The sequence below is a fragment of the Hypanus sabinus genome, chromosome 11 (genome assembly GCF_030144855.1).
Source record: "Hypanus sabinus isolate sHypSab1 chromosome 11, sHypSab1.hap1, whole genome shotgun sequence".
Taxonomy (NCBI): domain Eukaryota; kingdom Metazoa; phylum Chordata; class Chondrichthyes; order Myliobatiformes; family Dasyatidae; genus Hypanus; species Hypanus sabinus.
In genome coordinates this window covers 22,257,774-22,278,929 of record NC_082716.1, presented here as the reverse complement: position 1 = coordinate 22,278,929, position 21,156 = coordinate 22,257,774, and the positions used below count along the sequence as shown (strand labels likewise).

The 21,156-nt window shown below is 40.4% G+C and overlaps 1 protein-coding gene across 3 annotated transcripts in view; it reads left to right on the top strand.

Annotated features, from left to right (window-relative positions):
• The first annotated feature begins 12,153 nt into the window (after positions 1–12,153).
• LOC132401762 (rho GTPase-activating protein 29-like) overlaps positions 12,154–21,156 on the top strand; it is a 67,370-nt gene continuing 58,367 nt past the window's right edge. The window contains exons 1-3 of one of the 3 annotated variants that reach the window (XM_059983938.1): positions 12,154–12,349; positions 14,492–14,581; positions 14,805–15,153. In XM_059983938.1, the coding sequence (XP_059839921.1) occupies positions 14,892–15,153 (262 nt within the window). In that variant the 5' untranslated portion in view covers positions 12,154–12,349; positions 14,492–14,581; positions 14,805–14,891. The remainder of the gene's footprint in view (positions 12,350–14,491; positions 14,582–14,804; positions 15,154–21,156) is intronic. The other 2 variants (XM_059983937.1, XM_059983936.1) reach the window with 2 other exon arrangements.

Sequence of the window (21,156 nt, the reverse complement as noted above, 5' to 3'; positions counted from 1 at the left end):
CTTAACTGTATACAATCTAAAGGACAGTAATTGTGGTTAAACTACAGTAAATAGCAAAACTAAGAATTATTTTTTACAATTATATTGAAGTATAATCTGCCAAATTCAGTTTGCTTCTGAATACTGTAAGATAGCCCTAATTATTCAAAACACAATGCTATATCTGCTTAATAGACCTAAATATTTATTGAGACCTGTACAGTACCTCTATATAACCACTATGCTTTAGCACTTGTTTAGCACTGACAGCTTTTCATCTGTAGTTTCTACGAAGATTGATAAAGCATTCAGAATCTTACAGTAATTGATCTTCCATGAAACTATATATTTTTTATTTATTGGGATACAGTGATCTTTCACAAATTGGTACTTAAGTTATTTGGCCTTATTTAAGAAAACTGTTCATGATGCAGTGATTGGGGAAATAAAGACTGAATATTTGGTGAAGGAAGTACATTGAGGTAGCCTGAATCAAATAATTATCCAAAGGACAAATGAATTAGAGCCAAATGATAAGCTGGCACTGTACACCTCATTAGTTAGTGCTTTCATGGAGAGTAGGAGAATAAGGAGAGAGATTTTTTAAAACTATATCAATGAAACGTCGACATTGCTGCTCCTTATAGATGCTGCCTGGCCTGCTGTGTTCCACCAGCATTTTGTATGTGTAGTTCAATGAGTGTTGATGTTGGTTTAATTGGATTATTAACTACAGCATTAAAATGAATGCTCACTGAGCCTAGACCTGAATCCAGATGGAAATGCTGTGCCCATCTGCCTGGCCTATATTTTAACCAAGCACAAGAGTTTAAGCTTTTTGGACAAAATAAATCCAGCTGAGTGAATAACACATGAAAGTCCAACTCTGAATGATAAATACATCTGTTGTTTAAAAAAGTCTGATGGTTCATCAACTCTCTTGAATGCAAAGATCCCAACGTGGAACACAGTATCTAAAACATTAAATTACATGCCTAAATATCAAATGCCTAATACTGACTCTTAATTCCCAGGAGCATTACTGCAAATTTTACAAACTCCTATGTTTTATGTAAAACATCTTTGGAAACACAACTTTATTACAGTTTATAGAACATAATCTCCACGCACACACACACATTCAATATTACAACGAGAACTCCCAATAAATAGCTCACATTTTTATGAGGTGAATTGATAAGAATGTGAAACAATTTTGTAATTATGAGTAATTCTTTTGAAAGCACAAGGACAAAATAATGTTTCAGAATGTTAACTTCATTAACAGAAACAAGCAATAAAGCATATAAGGCAGATGAGTTGAAAGCACAGATGTACATATATGGAAGTATTTCATTTTAACTTTAAAGAGCAACAAAAATGACAGCTTAACATTCCTGGTTACAAGGCTATCAGACAAAATAGATACGGAGATATTATTGAAAGTGACAATACTGGTTTAAGAAACAATCAGAGCTGTGAGAAAGGAAATGTTAGAAGGATTATTGAAATAGACTGTAAGGGGTTGGCTTAAAGAACAAAATTACTGCAAAGTAAAATCAAAGAAAATCCAAAGGTGTGTATGTAAAGAGCATGAGGATAACAAAGATAACCTTGTGAGTCTAAAATCAGCAGTAGGGAACTGGATGGGAAAGATTCTGAGGGGACGGATTAATCTGCACTTGGGGAGCCAAGCATTTATCAAGAATAGGGGAGAACCTATCAGTGTATTTTAACTGAAACCTTTTCAGAGGTAACTAATTGTTCCATTGAAGCTACTGCACTTATATAAAGCTTTTGATGAAGTCTCACACAGAAAAATAGTCCACAGGGGATCTAGGGTAATTTCACGTATTGGATTCAAGATTGTCCAGGTTAATTCCTGGGCTGTCCAGACTGTCTTATGCAGAGAGGTTAGGGAGACTGGGCTTGTACACGCTGGAATTAAGGAGATTGAAAGGGAATGTGATTGCAACATATAAGATTATTAATGGATTGGACAAGATAGAGGCAGGAAATATGTTCCAGATGCTGGGAGAGTCCAGTACCAGAGGGCATGGTTTGAGAATAAGGGGTAGGTCATTTAGGACAGAGTTAAGGAAAAACTTCTTCTCCCAGAGAGTTGTGGGAGTGTGGAATGCACTGCCTCAGAAGGCAATGGAGGCCAATTCTCTGAATGCTTTCAAGAAGGAGCTAGATAGGTATCTTATGGATAGGGGAATCAAGGGATATCGGGACAAGGCAGGAACCGGGTATTGATAGTAGATGATCAGCCATGATTTTGGAATGGCGGTGCAGGCTCGAAGGGCCGAATGGTCTACTTCTGCACCTATTGTCTATTATCTATTGATAGCCCGAAGGTAATGGTGGAGTTTTAGTGAGTGGAAGCTCATGACCAGTGGTGTACCACATGAAATAGTGCTGTGATCCTTACTGTTTGCAATATACCTTACTAATTTGGAAGTGAATATAGGAGGTATCATTAAGTTTGCATCAGACTCTAAAATTAGTGATCTTTTTGATAGTGAGAGAGGGTAGACTTTAGCTATACAATGATATTAATGTTAACAAATTTGCAGAGCAATAACATGGAATTTAACCCTAAAAACAAAATGTGACAGAGGACAAATTAGGCTCAGATAGACACACTAAATAGTAGAACTCCAGGAAGTACTGAAGATCAAAGAGACATTTGTGTACATGTTCAAGATTTCCTGAAGATGGCAATGCAGATATATAGAAAGGCAAGCAGAATAGTTGGCTTAATTAGCTGGGGCATAGAATACAAGAGCAGGGAGATTATGGTACAACTATGTAAAACATTAAGTCACATCTAGAGTATTGTGTGTAGTTCTGGTTGTCACATTACATGGAGGATGTGATTGCATAATAGGGTGTGCTGAGGAGATGTACTGGGATGAAAAGAGACTGGATAAACTGGGTTTATTTTCCTTGGAGCGAAGAACACTGAGGGAGATCTGATTGAGGTATGCACAACTATGAGGAGCATGGATGGACCTGATAGCAAAGAACTTTTCCCTTTCGCTAAAGTGAGCATAACCAGAAGCTTAGGATTAAGGTCAACAACAGAAGATTTCAAAAGGATTTGAGGGAAACAATGTGGAAAGTAGTTGAAATCTGACACATTCGAACTATGGGCTGCGTGCTGAAAAATGGGATGTCTAGACTTTTGACATCCACCAGGGACCCAGTTACCTGAAGAGTTGTATGACTCTATGTCATGCTGCAGCCCTTAAGTTCAAAATGGAATTTCAATTTCTTTAACCAGCCTTTTTGATTATCTCACAAATGGCTAGTTGTGAAAATCAAGGAACTGCAGAAATCCGAAATAAAAACAGAAATGACTGGTACACTCTGCCAGTCAGGAAAGAAAAACAGCCAACATTTTCAGGTCCAAGTGCTTTTGTCAGAACTGGAAAAGAGTTAGAAACAGATCAGTAGAATAAAGAAGCTGGTCACTTCTGTTGCGATGCCATTTATCTGCAATGTTTCCTCTCCACGGATGCTGCTTGCTCTAGGGTGGCTTTTCAGCACTTCCTTTAATTCCAGATTTCCAGCAACTCTTGTTCCAGCATTTTGTTTTGTTTTCTCTCTCTCTCTCTCTCTCTCTCTCTCTCTCCCTCCCTCCCTCCCTCCCTCCCTCAAGGCGTACTCCCTTTAAGTAGATCAGCTGCCATTATTAAGACCATCACCCTTTTTCAGCTGACATTAATTGGCATTGTCCATTTTTCCTTCCACCCAACAGAGAGACACCATTTTCTCTCTGCAATCCTGCACTCTGTCTGCAACTTAAAAAGGTTATTGATCTGAAGCAGCCACTCTTTTTCTTTCCCCAGCTGCAGTGTGGTATGCTGGGCATTTGCAGCACTTTCCCATTTTATTTTGGGCATCGATTGAGTTTGGCATGAGGATTAAAGTCACAGTTGCAAGCTATGTGTACTTTGGCCCACATGAAATATGGAACCAAAGTTCAAGGATCAAAGTAAATCAAAATGAGATTCCATGTAACAAAGAGAGCAAGGCATACACAAATGTTGCAATCACAAATTGTCGTATAAATTATTATTTTTTTTGTAGAACCATGCTGTATGCTTCCCAATTTATTGCACACTTAAGATAAGATATGACAAGACCATAAGGTATAGGAGCAGAATTAAGCCATTTGGACCATCGAGTCTGCTCCACAAATTCATCATGGCTGATACAATTTTCCTCTCAGCCCCAATCACCTGCCTTCTCCCCGTATCCTTCCACGTCCTGACCAATCAAGAATCTATCGACCTCTACCTTAAGTACACATAAAGACTTGGCCTCCACAGCTGCCTGTGGCAAAGAATTTCACAGATTTATGACTCTGGCTAAAGAAATACCTCCTCGTCCCCTTTCTAAACTGACACCTCTCTATTCTGAGGCTGCGCCCTCTGGTCTTAGACTCCCCACCATAGGAAACATCTTCTCCATGTACACTCTCTCAAGTCATTTCACCATTTGATAGGTTTCAATGAGGTCACCCTACATTCCTCTGAATTCTAGTGAATACAGGCTCAGAGCCATCAAATGCTTTTCATATGACAAGCCATTCAATCCTGGAACCATTTTCGTGAATCTTCTTTGAACCCTGTCCAGTTTCAGCACATCCTAAGATAAGGGACCCAATATTCCTAGTGAGCAAATTTTATAATTTGCTTTATAAAATTTCAACATTACATCCTTGCTTTTATATTCTGGTCCTCTTGAAATGAATGTCAACATTGCATTTGCCTTCCTCACCACAGACTCAACCTGCAAATTAATCTTTAGGGAATCCTGTACAAGGACTCCCAAATCCAATTGTACCTCAGTTGTATTTTCTCTGCATTTAGAAAATAGTCAAGAAGTGCATGACAATACATTTCTTCAGACTCTATTCCATCTGCCATTTTTTGCCCATTGTCCTAATCTGTCTATGTCCTTCTGTAGCCTCTCTATATCCTCAAAATTACCTGCCCCTCTACCTATCTTCATATCATCTGCAAACCTTTCAATAAAGCCATCAATCACATCATCCAAATCATTGACATATAACATAAGAAGAATCGGTCCCAACACAGACCCCTGTGGAACACCACTAGTCACCTGCCACCAGCCAAAAAAGGCTCCCTTTACTCCCACACTTTGCCTCCAGCCAATCATCCACTGCTTTATCTATGCTAGGATCTTTCCTGTAATACCGTGGGCTTGTAGCTTGTTAACCAGCCTCATGTTTGGCACCTTGTCAAAGTCCTTCTGTAAATCCAAGTGTACAATATCAACCAATTCTCCTTTGTCTAACCTGCTTGTTATTTCTTCAAAGAATTCCAACCGATTTGTCAGACAGGATTTTCCCTTGAGGAAACCATGGCCTATTTTATCATGTACCTTCAAGTATCCGAAACCTCATCCTTAATAATTGACTCCAACTTCTTCCCAGTCATTGAGATAAGACTAACTGGTCTACAGTTTTGTTTCTTCTGCCTCTCTCCCTTCTTGAAGTGGAGTGACATTTGCAATTTTCCAGTCTTCCAGAACCATTCCAGATCTAGTGATTCCTGAAAGACATTACTAATGCCTCCACAATATCTTCAGCCACCTCTTTCAGAACTCCTGGATGTATTCCATCTGGCCCATGTGACTTATCTAACTTTAGATCTTTATGTTTCCCAATAACTTGTTCTCTAGTTATGATAACTTCACACACTTCATGCCCCTGACACCTGGAACTTCCATCGTACTGCTAGTACTTTCCACAGCGAAGACTGATACAAAATACTTATTCAGTTTGTCCGCCATTTTGCTGTTCTCCCCCTCCCCCCGCCAATACTACATCTCCAGCATCATGTTCCAGTGCTCCAATATCCACTATCACCTCTCTTTTACACTTCAGGTAACTAAAGAAACTTCTAGTATCCTCTTTAATATTATAGGCTAGCTTACTTTGGTGCTCCATCTTTACCTTTTTTTTAGTTGCCTTCTGCTGCTGTTCGAAAGCTTCCCAATCCTCTAACTTCCCACCAATTTTTGCTCTATTATATGCCCAGTCATTGGCTTTGACTTCTCTTGTTAGTCATGGTTGTTTCATCTTGCCTTTAGAATACTTCTTCCTCTTTGGGGTATATATATCCTAAGTTACACTACTGCCAACTCTTGTAGGGGTTCCCATACTGGGGACCACGGACCTCTTGCTGCACGGTATTGGTCCATGGCATAAAAAACATCAGGAGCCCCTATGTCACAGAGGATAGCTGTTCATTCTACTTGATCCTCAACAATATAAATTTGCTTATTTGTTTTATGGACAACACACACAAAAATGTTGTTTGAACTCAGCAGGTCAGGCAGCATGTATGCTTGAACATGTATGTTCAAAGGAAATGAAATGGCATCTGCAGTCTCTCTTATGTCTACTATTTACTTCATACTTTGGTTTGAGGGAAAAAGGAGCATGATATATAAAACTAAAATGAATACAAGCAGCCATTTACTGACATAGTTGGACATTTAAAATTTTATATTTCACTGGCAAGTATGAAATATTATAAAGTAATTCACCCAAGTCACAGGTATATAGATATTTTCTGTAAATTCAGAACATGTAATTTGGATCTTTGGAGGAAACTATTTTCAGATGATTTAAAAGTTTAGACAGAAAAACAGTGCAGATTAGGGGAGGTCTATAGAAAAATAAAATTTTTATATTTCCTGCATTAATATTTTAATGTCTTTTAAATATATTAGAATTGGCATAGGACATATAATCTACCATTCTCTGTGTAAAAAATGTCACCCCCCCCCCACATAGCTAAACTTGAAATATATCCTTTAGGTATTTGTCATTTCTACCCCAGGGAAAATAGAATATTAAACAAAGTACTGTAGATATATTGTTCCTTTAATAAAGCCAATACTTAAGAGAGAAAAAAAATAGAGTTGTCATTTCTTCATCTAGAAACACTGTTTGCTACATGGAAAACACCTTTTCTCCAAAATCAGACAGCTATACTTTGGCCAACAAATATGGTCCAATAAAAATCTGTTATACTAATTACGGTATTGATTGATTTGTCCTTGAATAAATTATACAGTAACATATGAAACAAATGAAACACATCAAAAATATGGAATGAATTCATGACAAATGCTTGTTTCTAGTGAATATTGTAGAACAGTTATACAGTGTGCAGACTTACAGTGCATTTGCACATAATTTTCACAATTTTTGTCCATGTGCATTGGTACCCTTCTTGCACATGGATATGTGACCTCACATTAATCACAGTCCTCAAGTTTGACTTACTAAGTTATAGATTAATACTTTCTTAGGTTGTTAGTTCTTTGTGATCAGTGTTGACTGGTTTTTAGTCCAGTTCTGTGGGCTCTAATGAAGGCTGTTGGAACCTGCAGACTTTGCTGTTGATGGGACAAAGGGGAACTTGATGGGAAGGGCTGGAAGGTGATTTGGGAGGTGAGATGCACTCCTGCCGTTTGCACTGGGCTTGCAATTGTCAAGGGAGCCCTGAATTTTCCTTCTCCATTTTGAATGGTGATAGGCTCAGGATTCTTGTTTGGCATCAAAGGTTACAGGGTGAAGTCACAATAATTGAGGGGGATAAGAAATCATTCATAATAGAGTGGCAGAGCAAGCTCGATGGGCTGACTGGCCTGATTCTGCTCCTGTGTCTTATAGTCTTATGGATTCTCTGTTGCAGAGAACGGGTGAACCTAAATGCAGGACACTGGCACGGAGATAGAGTTAGGATGCAAACAAGGGCGTGAGCGTGGCTGGAGCTGAACGGCAAGCAGGAGGATGAACGAAAAGGCAGGCAGCAGGAAAAACTTATCTTGACACGGAGCATTGCTGGAGCAAAACAGCAAACTGGATGATGAACGAAAAAGCATGCAGCAGGCAATACTTATCTTGACATGGAGAGACAGAGTTACATGGGCAAACCTCGGTACTGGAATAAAACTTAGAATACACAATCCTAAGTGGCCAGGAATGTGAATTACCACACAGGCTGAAACAACAATCTGGCAATGAGTGGATGCAAAGTCGGGGTATTCATGCTACAGATTTAGATGAGAATCAGGTGTGCGGAAATCAAGGAGCCCAGGAGAACACGAGGAAATGGGAATTAGGAGAATATGAGGAATTGGGACCATAACATTCTCAACAGTCAGTGAAGATGTCACAACTTTTTAAGGAACTTATGGGTCATCCTTGAACATTTTCCTCTGTCTACCTGGTAATGTCATGGCAGAGCTTGGAATAATGTGTGTCCTTTCTGGGAATCTGATGTTTGACATGTGAATGGTGCAATCTGCACATCTGAGCTGATTGACTTTTATTAGGGCATCAGGATTGATTACCAGTGAATCTGGATGATTTTGCAGATGCAGTAAATTATAATCAATAGTATATACTATTCTATTTAAGATTTGTATAGGCAGAATTGTGTTTGTTTACTATTACAGAAGCAGTGAATATCTTATGGTAACGGAGTTAAATTTAAGCACAATCTTATTGCAGAGTAATGGCCTATTTTCAATCAATCTGAAGTTCACATATTATGTTTTATTTTTACATTTCCTTTCTATTCCTCTAGGATTATGGCCACGTGTATGAAAACAATTACACCCTCTGACGAGGGATGGCGCTGCAGCACATCAACACCACGGAGAAGTTTCTATTACAAGTCCAGGCACAGAGACTTGAAATGGAAAAAAAATGTCACCTACGATGTTTCATGGAGTACAGTTATGTAGAAAACCTTAATGGCATCTTAGGAAGCACAGCTGTTTTCAACATGGAGATTTTGATACATTTAGAAACTACAAATGGGAAATAGTGTACTTAGCTGAAAGAATCAAATGTTCATGCACAGCAGGAATAGCACTTACAATCCATTATCATTTGTTTCCTATTACAATATCTATACATCCCATTCTAAAACATTCTTATAGGCTCAAGCATCATTCATCATTCACTAACTATGCCTCGGTTCTCTTCACAACAATGATTCTCCTGCTCTCTGTCCTCAATGCCTTGAAATTAATTTTGCACTCACTTCCCAGCTTTTCTAACCAATTCCTCATCTTTACTCTTCTTTGTAGCATTCTAGCAATTCTAGGCAATCTTCTCCATTGTCCTAAAACCTTCCATATTATGTACCATTTTCTGTCAGCTTTTTTTAATTCATGGCCTTGCCTCAATGGCATGTGTAAAGGGCTTTTGATGTATTGCTTTAAATTCTTATAACTATGAGTTAAATATTTTCTCATATATAGATTATCCAACTTTTCCCCATTCAAGTCTTATGTATTAAAATCTACTATGTCTATTTACCATCACTGACTCTTTTTACCAGGTTTGGAAGACTGGATATTCATATGATTTTTCATTATAAAAAGATAAAAATATTTAGAACAAAACACATTAATCAAATATTTTAATAAGTGATCACATATCAAGTTAAATTGCTGTTTCCCGAACTTATTTGGCTGAGTTTTTACATCACTTTGTCCAGTTAAGTCCATGGCACAGACCAATAGAATACTAGATTTCAATGTAAAGTATAAAATGAGTAATAATGGTAACTTTATATAAAAATATAAATAAGCTTGTATAGTTTTGAGTTCCATGTCCTATGAAGGCAATAGGGAGTTTAGCACAGAATTAATTGGATGCTAAATTTCAGTAGCAAGAGGGTGGTGAATGTGGAATTCGTTGCTACAGATGGCTGTGGAGGTCAAGTCATTGGGTATATATAAAGTGGAGTTTGATAGGTTTTTCATTAGTAAGGACATCAAAGGTTACATGGAGAAGGTAGGAGAATAGGATTGAGAGGGCTAATAGATCAGCTATGATTGAACAGTGGAGCAGAAAGGCCAAGTGGCCTAATTCTGCTTCTATGTCTTATGTTCTGTCTGACAGGGAAAAGAGCAAACACACTGACAATTTGGAACATGTCTAAAAAAATACTCGAAACTCAGTAAAGTATATTGTGTACATTGTACATTCAGTTATTTTTTGCTCATCAGGGTGAGCAAGGTTACTGCATGCAGTGGAAGTTTTCTAATTGAGCGTGTCAAATTCGGCATCATTCACTCTCAGTTCTGTGCAGTAGTGTTCACTGAAAGCCATGTCTCAGCCTCCAAGCACCACAGAGTGAGTAAGTATGTTGCCAGTTTCCATTTTCTACACCTACAGTCTGTGACTGTTATTGCAAAGTTGGTGGCATGAATGATTTCCTCTGCAGGGACTTGACGGACAGGACTGAGACACGAGAAACTTCAGATGCTGGAACTGAGATGGGATTGAAATGCAGTTTCCATAGTTTCTCTTCATCCCATCATTCTAGGTTGGATTCCAACCCTGTTCAAATATCTTGAACACCAGCTTTTAATTATCTATCCAGTTTTCCAGAATTGTTTCCTCTTTCTTGCTGAACAACATTCACATTTCAAGGCATATTGTCTGGTTCTGTGAATCTGCAGAGAACTGTAGGGAAAAGAAATATTTAAAATAGTTAGAAGACAACAACATCTGGTCAGTGGGAAAAAATGAATATTTCAATATTTATTGAAGGAACAAAAACATATTCCTAACTTTAATCATTTTTGAAATTTGCTCCCACAATTTATAACCTGCTCTTTGGATCTATTACAGATTACACCATATTCTCAATTATTGCAAATTTTTATCATGACTTTGACTGAGCCAAATTGTAGTTTTTGCTTTTTTTTCTAAATCGCACATTCACACATATTTGTTGTTTGAATATGGGAATATTGCCTCCAGAGTGAGTCCCCAATTACTTTATGTCGATGAATATATTTTAAAGTAACATGTAAATAAGCTCTTAATAAATGCTGTTAAAAGACTGAAAAAATCTTTAAGGACGTCGACTTTTTTCTTACTACTGGAACCAGAGACGTATCAAAAGGCCTTTAGTTTCATGTCGTCTTGCAGAACAGTATATTAGTGTTCTATAAACTCGGATACTTACCTCAGGTATGTGAATTGCAAACATGTTTATCTCAATTTGCGTTTCAGGATATTTGGAAGACTCGACTAAACCAATAAAAAAACTTAAGTTAATCTTTCATTTCAGAGACGTAGGTGAAAGGGAAAACAACTGTTGGTGATCTTGTTACAAGAAAAATTTTGGAATATTTTAATCACCAAGTATCAAAGGAAAAGCCCTTAATAATCCTTCCACACAAAAAATCTTCCTTTTATACTAAGATGTTCCACCTATTATAATTATTCTTCTCTTTCTGACCTCTAGGGGCAAATGCTTTCCTCAATGTCTGTGTTGGATATAATAAGAAATGTCTTGTGATTACTTCCAGCTTGGTTCTTACTATTGACCTCCTCTCCCCAATAGCGTGAGCTTGTGAGGCACAAGTCCATGCATAACCCAGTAAAAAAATATTACTGGGTTATTCTCACGGACGAGCAAATGTACAAATCAGTACATTTGAAGAGAAACTATGGAAACTACATTTGGGTCATTTCAATCCCATCTCGGTTCCAGCATCTGACGTTTCTTGTGTCTAAATTACTCTCAATACCAAGCCTTGGGAGTAAATGTGACAGAGGCGTATTTATCATTCGTGTTACTGCAAGCCCTGGATCACCGCAGTACTTCCGTGGAGCAACATGCTGGAGGAACTCGGGCAGCTTCTACGGAGAGAAATGAACAGCCGAATGCTTTCCCAAAGCTTTCATCAAGTCCCTCCAGTATTTTTGTGTGCGTTGCTCCAAATTTCCAGCATCTGCAAGTCTCTTGTGTCTCCAATACTTCCGTGAATGTTAGGATGTGTAAGTGTTAAATATCCATGCATGCAAGCAAGAAGGGCTGGCAGAAGATAAAACAGCACATTTATTTCCACTGAACTTCTTGGCCAGTGCAGTTTTCCTCTAAAGCTCGCATTTTGATTGGATTTCATCACTCGGACGTTGACGTACTCGAAAATTTTCCACTGGATTTAAAAAAAAATCTCGGCAGCCCACCCCTCAAATGCCAATGCAACCCGATCCCTCTGCCTTCACCTGTTAGGGCTGCACCAGATTTCAGCCCGGGGGGAGGAGGGAGCGGCGCTCGGCCAATCGGCTGCCGGAGTCGTGGTCACGCGGGGGCGAGGCGGGCGCTGGGCGAGCGGCGAAGGTAAGCGGCGGTGGCGGTGGCGGCGGCGGCTCCTCTCTCCCCTCCCCCGAGCAGCGACCAAGTGGCGAGACGTCAAGCGCTGCCGTGAGAGGATTCCGTCAAACAAAAGGGCGATGACAACCAAAACACTGGCGGGATCGAACCCCAGCTCGGTGAGGCGGGTGAGTGCTGGCGGGACGGGGGACGGCTCGGCTCGGCTCGGTTGTCCCGACCCCGGGAGGGGGTCGTCCTGTCCGCGCCGCGAACCGGGAGACTGGGATCCCGCCTGGAAGTGGCAGGAGCCCGGCGAGCGCTTCGGTCGCGGCGCGTTCGCCCGCCCCGCCGGTGTGAGGCAGAGAAAGTGACCGTTATTCGAGGCTCGTGGTGCGCGGAGCGGAGCGGAGCCCGGCGGGCGGCGTGTTCTCCTTCCGGTGGGCTCCGACCCTGCGACCCAGCAGCGGACCAACGCCTCCTTCCCCCGCCACCCCCAACTTCCCTTCCACAGCTCTCTACATCGGCGTCTACAACATTTCCGCCCCCACCACCACCACCTTCCTTCCACTCTACACCAGCGCTTTAACAGCCCGCTTCCCTAACTCTGTGCATCGGAGCGACTCTAACACCCCCCACCTCCCTTGCAAACTCTATATCGGCGCTTCCAACAATTACATCCCCCCCCCCCTTCGCAACTCTGCACCGGCGCCTTCAACAGCCCTCTTCCCCCACAACCCCATCTCCCTTGCAAACTATACACCTCCCCTCCCCACTTTCCTTCTACAGCTGCCGGTGTCTTCGACAACCCTCTTCCCCCACAACCCCATCTCCCTTGCAAACTATACACCTCCCCTCCCCACTTTCCTTCTACAGCTGCCGGTGTCTTCGACAACCCTCTTCCCCCACAACCCCATCTCCCTTGCAAACTATACACCTCCCCTCCCCACTTTTCTTCTACAGCTGCCGGTGTCTTCGACAACCCTCTTCCCCAACACTATGCATCTCTCTTGCAAACTATACACCTCCCCTCCCCACTTTCCTTCTACAGCTGCCGGTGTCTTCGACAACCCTCTTCCCCAACACTATGCATCTCTCTTGCAAATTCTGTACATCGACGCCTCCACAGTCGTCTTCCCCTGTCCTGTGCACCAATGCCTCCCAATACCCCCCCCCCCCCCCCCCCGTCTTCCTCAGTTCTGTGACTGTCACCAGCAGCCTCCCCAACTCTGCACCTGCGCCTCCAACACCGCACCCACACCTGTCTTCCCCAACTCGGTGCATGTGCAGCTCCAACACCAAATTCCCCACCTCCCTAAATCCGTGCTGGTGTTCCTCCCATTGCAGCAACTTTTCTCGGACCCCCCCCCCCCCAACCAAGGATCTGCACCATGATACTGAACTCTTAGACCTTTCTAGAGTGAGGTAGATCCCTTGCACACTTTATCTTTTAGGACAATTGTCCACTTCATCACTGTCAGCCCCTCTTATTTCTCTTGTCTCCACGTTTGATCTGAGAATCCAATGGAATTTTTGCTGCTTGAGCCACTGGTTATGTTTTTTCGTCAAATTATCCAGAAACTGTGTCAGCAACAATAGTCAGATGAACTGGGTGTAGATTATCTAATTAAGGAATGCAAGTATTCACTGCACAGCGTGTACTACCAGTAGAGTTTTTAACTAGGTGCTTTTTTTTTCAAAAAACCTGGTTGGTCTACACTTGCTCCTGCCATTTTGACCCAGTTTATTTTCTGTTGCATACTAGCAAAGAAAATTATTTGTATGGTTGTCACAAACATTTGATTTCTAAAGCAGCTTTTTCAGAAATTTCACTAGTATAATTGATCAGACTATTTTTATGAATAATAAATAATACAGGTTTAAACTTGTGATGCAGTACTGGTAAAATGTGCTCTGTAAAAGCTGAAGTTTACTCATCTATGTTCTCAGCACAAAACAGGAAAGTCTCTTGCAACAGATTATTATGTTGATGTGGGTTACCACTTCAGAAAGAAAGATTTGAGGGTTCTGCTGTTTCTATGAGATATTTTTTGCATCAGTTTAAATGAGTTTCACATGTTCTCTTTACATTGTTTTTATAATCTGATTTGATTTCTCCATTCCATGTTACAGAATTGTAGATAAGCCAATGGACCCTCATATTTGTATGTAAATATTTCAGTTAATAGTTTAATCTTAATTCTGGTGACTAGCAGTATTTTGTCTTTGGGGACAAAATGGGTAATAGGTGGGAATTTGGATCAATTGGGACTTTCAGCTTTGCTCCCTTTTGCAAAATGATCTAAAAGATTGTGCTGTTGAATATCTTTCAGGGCATCCTGAGAATGGCAGATAGTGTACTTGACAGGTGACTTGAATCATTAATTTGAGCAACAAGACTGTTGTACTGAAAGTCACTCAAGGTTTGTGAATAACATTGTAATGAAGCAAATTCATTATGTGTGAGAGAAAATAATTTCAACTCCTATTTAATAATTTTTAATTGTGTTTTTGCCATGTTTTGCAACTATATAACTACAAGGTATTGTTTGGATCATGTTGGGATTTAGTGAAACTAACTTCCCAATAAAATCCTTTGAGGTTATCTTCAGAACGTTACTAAATGTTTTTCTATTCTCTTCATAGGGTCTGTCATCCTAAACTTTTGCAAATGATCTTTTAGCCTGGACTTCAGATCATCCTGAGAAATTTGCAAGCATCGCAACAGCTGGGATGTTGCGACAGACTGTTGGAAGTAATAAACGTGGTTTAGGTCTCTCCCGTTTATCCAGTTCAAATCTCTTTGTGTTGCCCAGCTCAGGAAACTGGAGTATGGGCCGAAGTGTCAAGAGTGGTTCTGTCAGCAGCATCAGCTCTAACTCAGACTGTTATGACAATCCAGTTGTGGATCCAGAATACATAATGCAGTTGGTGAATGATGTCAGGAAGTTTGCAGATGTACTGGAGCATTTGAAAGAAGCCTTTCTTTCAGGAGGTAGGTTATTTATTTAATGTTCATCTGTGAATTTCCTGTGAATAAGCTTGCTTTAATGATTTGAAGCAAGCAGCATAGAAATAGTGACAACTTTGGAGGTAGCAACCCAGCTAAAGCCAAAATACTACTTAAGTTGTTACTTGTGTTCTTGTACAGTGAAAGCTTTCCCTAAAGCAAAATGTTCCTTTAGTCTTGTAGGTGCTTTGATCGTTCAACTTGTCACCATTCATAAAATTAACTCCTATTGTTGTTTGTTCAATCCCTGGATATGGGCTTTACTGAAAGAGTCACATTCCTAGATGCCTTGAGAAGGAGGGGCTTTGAACCACAGAAGACTTTTAAGTGGTGAAGGTGGCTCCCACTATGTTGTTGCCAAGAAATTTTGAGGTATTTTGTTCAGCAGTAGTTGAAGAATGCTGAATAAATGTTCAGATCTGAATGGTATGGGCTTTGGGAGCCAGAGCACCATTTGTGTATGTTTTAAAATGTAATGGATGTTTTGAATTTTGACTGTTTTGCCTGAATAATGCAATAGAATTTCCTGCAGTATATTTAAATTCCGTAATATGAGTGAAAAGAGCGGAAAAGAAAACAGGTGAACTGAATAACTTTTGTTTTTGGTGATTTTAAAGTTGAGATCCCATTCAGTTGGGTAATGGAAATCATTTCATAGTTGTGTGCGGAGGTTGTGCAATGGTTGAAATAGATCATCTTTCACATTTTGGGCAACCACTATCAATTCCTTCCTGTCCACCATGTTTGTTGTATAAAATTGATGTAGGCCTCCTCTCTTACCTAGTTCCAGGCCTCTGATCCTTGACAATGTCCTGTCCAATTCTCCTGTGGTCCCATATCCCACTGTACCCCTATCACCACTCCTGACTTTTCTCTTTCCCCTCTCTTCCTCACTTCTGATTTCAAGCTTCACTCCAGCTCCAACCCCTGCTTTCTCTTTACTATCCCTGCCCGCCTCTAATGCTGAACAGCCAATCCTCAGCAAATACTTCTCTTTTAGATCTTTGCGACCGTACCTCCTGCAAATTGGTGAAACCAAGAGTGAACTCAGCAACTGTTTTGGAGAGCACCTGTACCCTATCCATAATGGCCATCTTGACTTTCCAGTTGTTGATTTGTTGAAAGTTGTTCTAACATTTTCTCACACCCATACCAACCTGTTTGTCTTCTGCCAGAGTTCGAGGATAGATGTGAAGAACAACATCTTGTATTCATCTCAGGTAGCTTGCAGTTACCTGAAATTAGAGAATTTGCATCCCTCTTGTCTCCTTCCCCACACGCTCAATTATCCACCAAATTTTCTTCTCCCTTTGTGCACTTTTCCCAACCCTTCTGCTCATCTCATGCTATCGGCCCATCTTCCCTTCTCCATCTAATTCCACTGATTACCTACCATTCTGTACTCCACCCCACCTATATACTGGCCATCTTTCCTGGTGCAGTGCCTTGACCCTCTCAGTCCTGGTGCAGAGCCTTGACCTGAAATGTCAATTACACCCTTTGCTTCCTTAGATGTTGCTTGACCTGGGTTTTGTTCCAAGTATATGGGTTTGTTTGGTGTCGTGATTTTTAAAAGTAAAATTCCTATACTCATTAAAATAAGCAGGTAATAGTAATACCAAGCATCATAATTTTCCAATAAGGAATTGCAAAACATCAACTTTAAAGAAATATAAAATAATTTAGCACTCACATTTTCCCGTCTCCCCACCCCTTACTTTTACTGTTATTGCTTTCCTCTTTCTCATTTCTGGTGATCATTAACATGTTTAACAGTTTCTTTCCATAACTGCTGCTTGCAAGATTGTTTCCAACATACTCTGTTTTTATTTCTAATTGCCAGGATCTGCAGTTTTTTTGATTTCCAGAAATCCCCTAGTTTCCCAGTAAATATAACATAATAACTGAGATTGGATAGCCCTGGGGAGAGTTGATCTTGGTGTTCATTTATCGTGTCTACAAGAAAAGAATCTTTCTTTTTTGCTATTATATCACTCTTTCCAGCAAGCTTTCCAACCATGAACTAAACTACCTCTTCTGAATCATACAGAATGCCTTACGCATTTGTAGGTTCTTCCACTCTTCCCCAATACTGTTTCTTGACTGAATTTAAATATCTATATTTTTGCTTCTGCTCAACACTGGTTTAGTGTACAAAAGCAGGTATATATGTAATCTCAGCAGTGGGTGGTGAATTTATCTATATTTCAGCAGAGTAGGAATGCAAAATTTGCCCCTGGTTGTGTATTTAATGAATTTGTTCACCTAGTTCTCTTGGGAAATTAATGATACTATAAAATATTCAAAAGCCTGTGTGACTTAACATAGAATTGTTCTGCCGCAATGGTACCATTTGGCCCATCAGATGTATGTCACTTGTTTCAAAGCAATCTGTTCAGATATGTTCCTTGTTATTTTCCTATAACCCTTCAAACTGATTTCCCCCACTGCTTGCTTAACCAGTTCCCATTTGAATGTATTGAAGTTTGTAAGATTGGCAGTATTGGCACTACACTTAATCAGTAAGTTTTAGATCAGTATTGCTTCTTTGCATTCTTAAAGGTTTTTGCTTGCATTCTCCCTGCATTTTTCACTACTTTCCAAATCCTTGGATTACCAGTTAATGACAACTGCATTTTCCTTATCTAAACTTCACATGATCTTGTATAGCACCATCAAATGACCTTTCAGTTTATTTGCTTAAGTTAAACAATGATATTCAGTCTCTTGCGAGGGGGGACATAGAATCTGGGGATGTAGGGTCAGTATGGATAGAACTGAGAAATTCTGAGGCAGGTATTTCTGGGAATAATGCAGAAGGTGCAGGATTGGTTCATTCCAAAGAGGAAGAAAGATCCTAAGGGGAGTAAGGGGCGGTCATGGCTGACGATGGAAGTAAAGGGCAGTATAAAAATAACAGAGAAGAAGTATAACATAGCAAAGATGAGTGGGAAACCAGAGCACTGGGAAGCTTTTAAAGAGCAACAGAAGATAACAAGAAAGGCAATACACCAAGAAAAAATGAGGTACAAAGGTAAACCAGCCAAGAATATAAAGGAGGATATTAAAAGCTGCTTTAGGTATGTGATTGGCAAAAAAAAAAATAAGTTAAGGCCAAAATTGGGCCATTGAAGACCGAAACGGGTGAATTTATTATGGGGAACAAGGAAATGGCAGATGAGTTGAACAAGTACTTTGGATCTGTCTTCACTAGGGAAGACACAAACAATCTCCCAGATGTAATAGTAGCCAAAGGAACTAGGGTAAAGGATGAACTGAAGGAAATTTATATTAGGCAAGAAATGGTGTTGGATAGACTGTTGAGTCTGAAGGCTGATAAGTCCCCGGGACCTGATGGTCTGCATCCCAGGGTACTTAAAGAGGTGGCTCTAGAAATCGTGGACGCATTGGTAATCATTTTCCAATGTTCTATAGATTCAGGAACAGTTCCTGCTGATTGGAAGGTGGTTAATGTTGTCCCACTTTTCAAGAAAGGATGGAGAGAGAAAACAGGGAATTACAGACCAGTTAGCCTGACGTCAGTGGTGGGAAAGATGCTGGAGTCAATTATAAAAGAGGAAATTACGACACATTTGGACAGCAGTAGAAGGATCAGTCCGAGTCAGCATGGATTTATGAAGGAAAAATCATGCTTGACTAATCTTCTGGAGTTTTTTGAGGATGTAACTATGAAAATGGACAAGGGAGAGCCAGTGGATGTAGTGTACCTGGACTTCCAGAAAGCTTTTGATAAAGTCCCACATAGGAGATTAGTGGGCAAAATTAGGGCACATGATACTGGGGGCAGAGTACTGACATGGATTGAAAATTGGCTGGCTGACAGGAAACAAAGAGTAGTGATTAACGGGTCCCTTTCGGAATGGCAGGCTGTGACCAGTGGTTTGCAAGGTTCGGTGCTGGGACCGCAGCTGTTTACAATATACATTAATGATTTAGATGAAGGGATTAAAAGTAACATTAGCAAATTTGCTGATGACACAAAGCTGGGTGGCAATGTGAAATGTCAGAAGGATGTTATGAGAATGCAGGGTGACTTGGACAGGTTGGGTGAGTGGGCCAGTGTATGGCAGATGCAGTTTAATGTGGATAAATGTGAGGTTATCCACTTTGGTGGCAAGAACAGAAAGGCAGATTACTATCGAAATGGAGTCAAGTTAGGAAAAGGGGAAGTACAACGAGATCTAGGTGTTCTTGTACATCAGTCAATGAAAGCAAGCATGCAGGTACAGCAGGCAGTGAAGAAAGCTAATGGCATGCTGGCTTTTGTAACAAGAGGAATTGAGTACAGGAGTAAAGAGGTCCTTCTGCAGCTGTACAGGGCCCTGGTGAGACCCCACCTGGAGTATTGTGTGCAGTTTTGGTCTCCAAATTTGAGGAAGGACATTCTTGCTATTGAAGGAGTGCAGCGTCGGTTCACAAGGTTAATTCCCAGAATGGCAAGACTGTCATATGTTGAAAGATTGGAGCGACTGGGCTTGTATACATTGGAATTTAGAAGGATGAGAGGGGATCTGATTGAAACCTATAAGATTATTAAGGGATTGGACACACTGGAGGCAGGAAGCATGTTCCCGCTGATGGGTGACTCCAGAACTAGAGGCCACAGTTTAAGAATAAGGGGTAGGCCATTTAGAACAGAGATGTGGAAAAAAATTTTCACCCAGAGAGTGGTGGATATGTGGAATGCTCTGCCCCAGAAGGCAGTGGAGGCCAAGTCTCTGGATGCATTCAAAGAGAGCTAGATAGAGCTCTTATAGATAACGAGTCAAGGGATATGGGGAGAGGGCAGGAACGGGGTACTGATTGTGTATGATCAGCCATGATCACACTGAATGGCGGTGCTGGCTAGAAGGGCCGAATGGCCTACCCCCTCACCTACTGTCTATTGAAACAATTCTGGTTTCTTCAGCTTCAGTTTTTATCTAGAATATCTCAAATCTGGTACTAAATCTCGTAAATCTATTTTTATTACCCTCTATAAGGCATTCATGTAATTCTGAAAGTCAAAGCAGGACACATAAAATACTGATGGAACTCAGCAAATCAGGCAGCATTCATGGAAATGAATAAGCAGTCAACATTTCGGGCCAAAACCTTCCATCAGGACTGGAAAGGAAGTTGGGGAAGAAGCCAGAATAAGAGGGTGGGGGGGGGGGGGGGGGTAGGACAAGTTAGAAGATGATGGGTGAAGCTGGGGGGAGGGGCAGTGGTGAAGTAATTAAGTGAGGAAATAATTCTGGAGCCTTATGAATGCTGAAAAAGAAAGGAGTGTAGATTCTTGACAGATTATAAGAAAACGACAGATCAAAAATGAGTGGATTGTAGATAAAATTAAGGATTATGGATTTTATTATAACATTTGCTGAACTAATTCTAAGCAAAGTATGAAATATAAACCTCTCCCTAGGTAACTGTTGCATTCATTCAAAACATAATCTATTTATTTTCCTTTTGATCTCTGATCCTGTGCATTTCCTGGTTTAAAAATATATTCTGCTTTCTTAAGTTACTGGCGCAGAACACAAAGATGATTACACCTCTTCCCATGTAGGATTCATAATAAATGTGTGTTACAAATGTCACAATGCAACAGTAGTGCAGTTAAGAATTATTGCCTTGCTGCTGCAGCCCTGAAGTTTTGGGGGGGGGGGGGGACTCGGGTGTGTGTGCTCTTTTTGTTTCTGCTTGAGTTTTCTGTAGTTGTTCTGGTTATCTTCTACATTCCAAAGATATGCCTGTGTAAGTAATCCCTACTGTGTAGCATGTGGTAGAATATATTGAGATTGGTATAGTATTAGTGTATATGTTTGCTTGATGTGAACTTCAATAGGCTACAGTTGTGTAATTCTTATGAACACTCTTATTAGGAGTCCTTCATTATGGTCTCTGTCATTTCAGAATTGTTTCAACAATGGTGTTATCTGTAAAATTGCATCCCTCTGTAGAGCAGATCAGCTAAATCTTTGT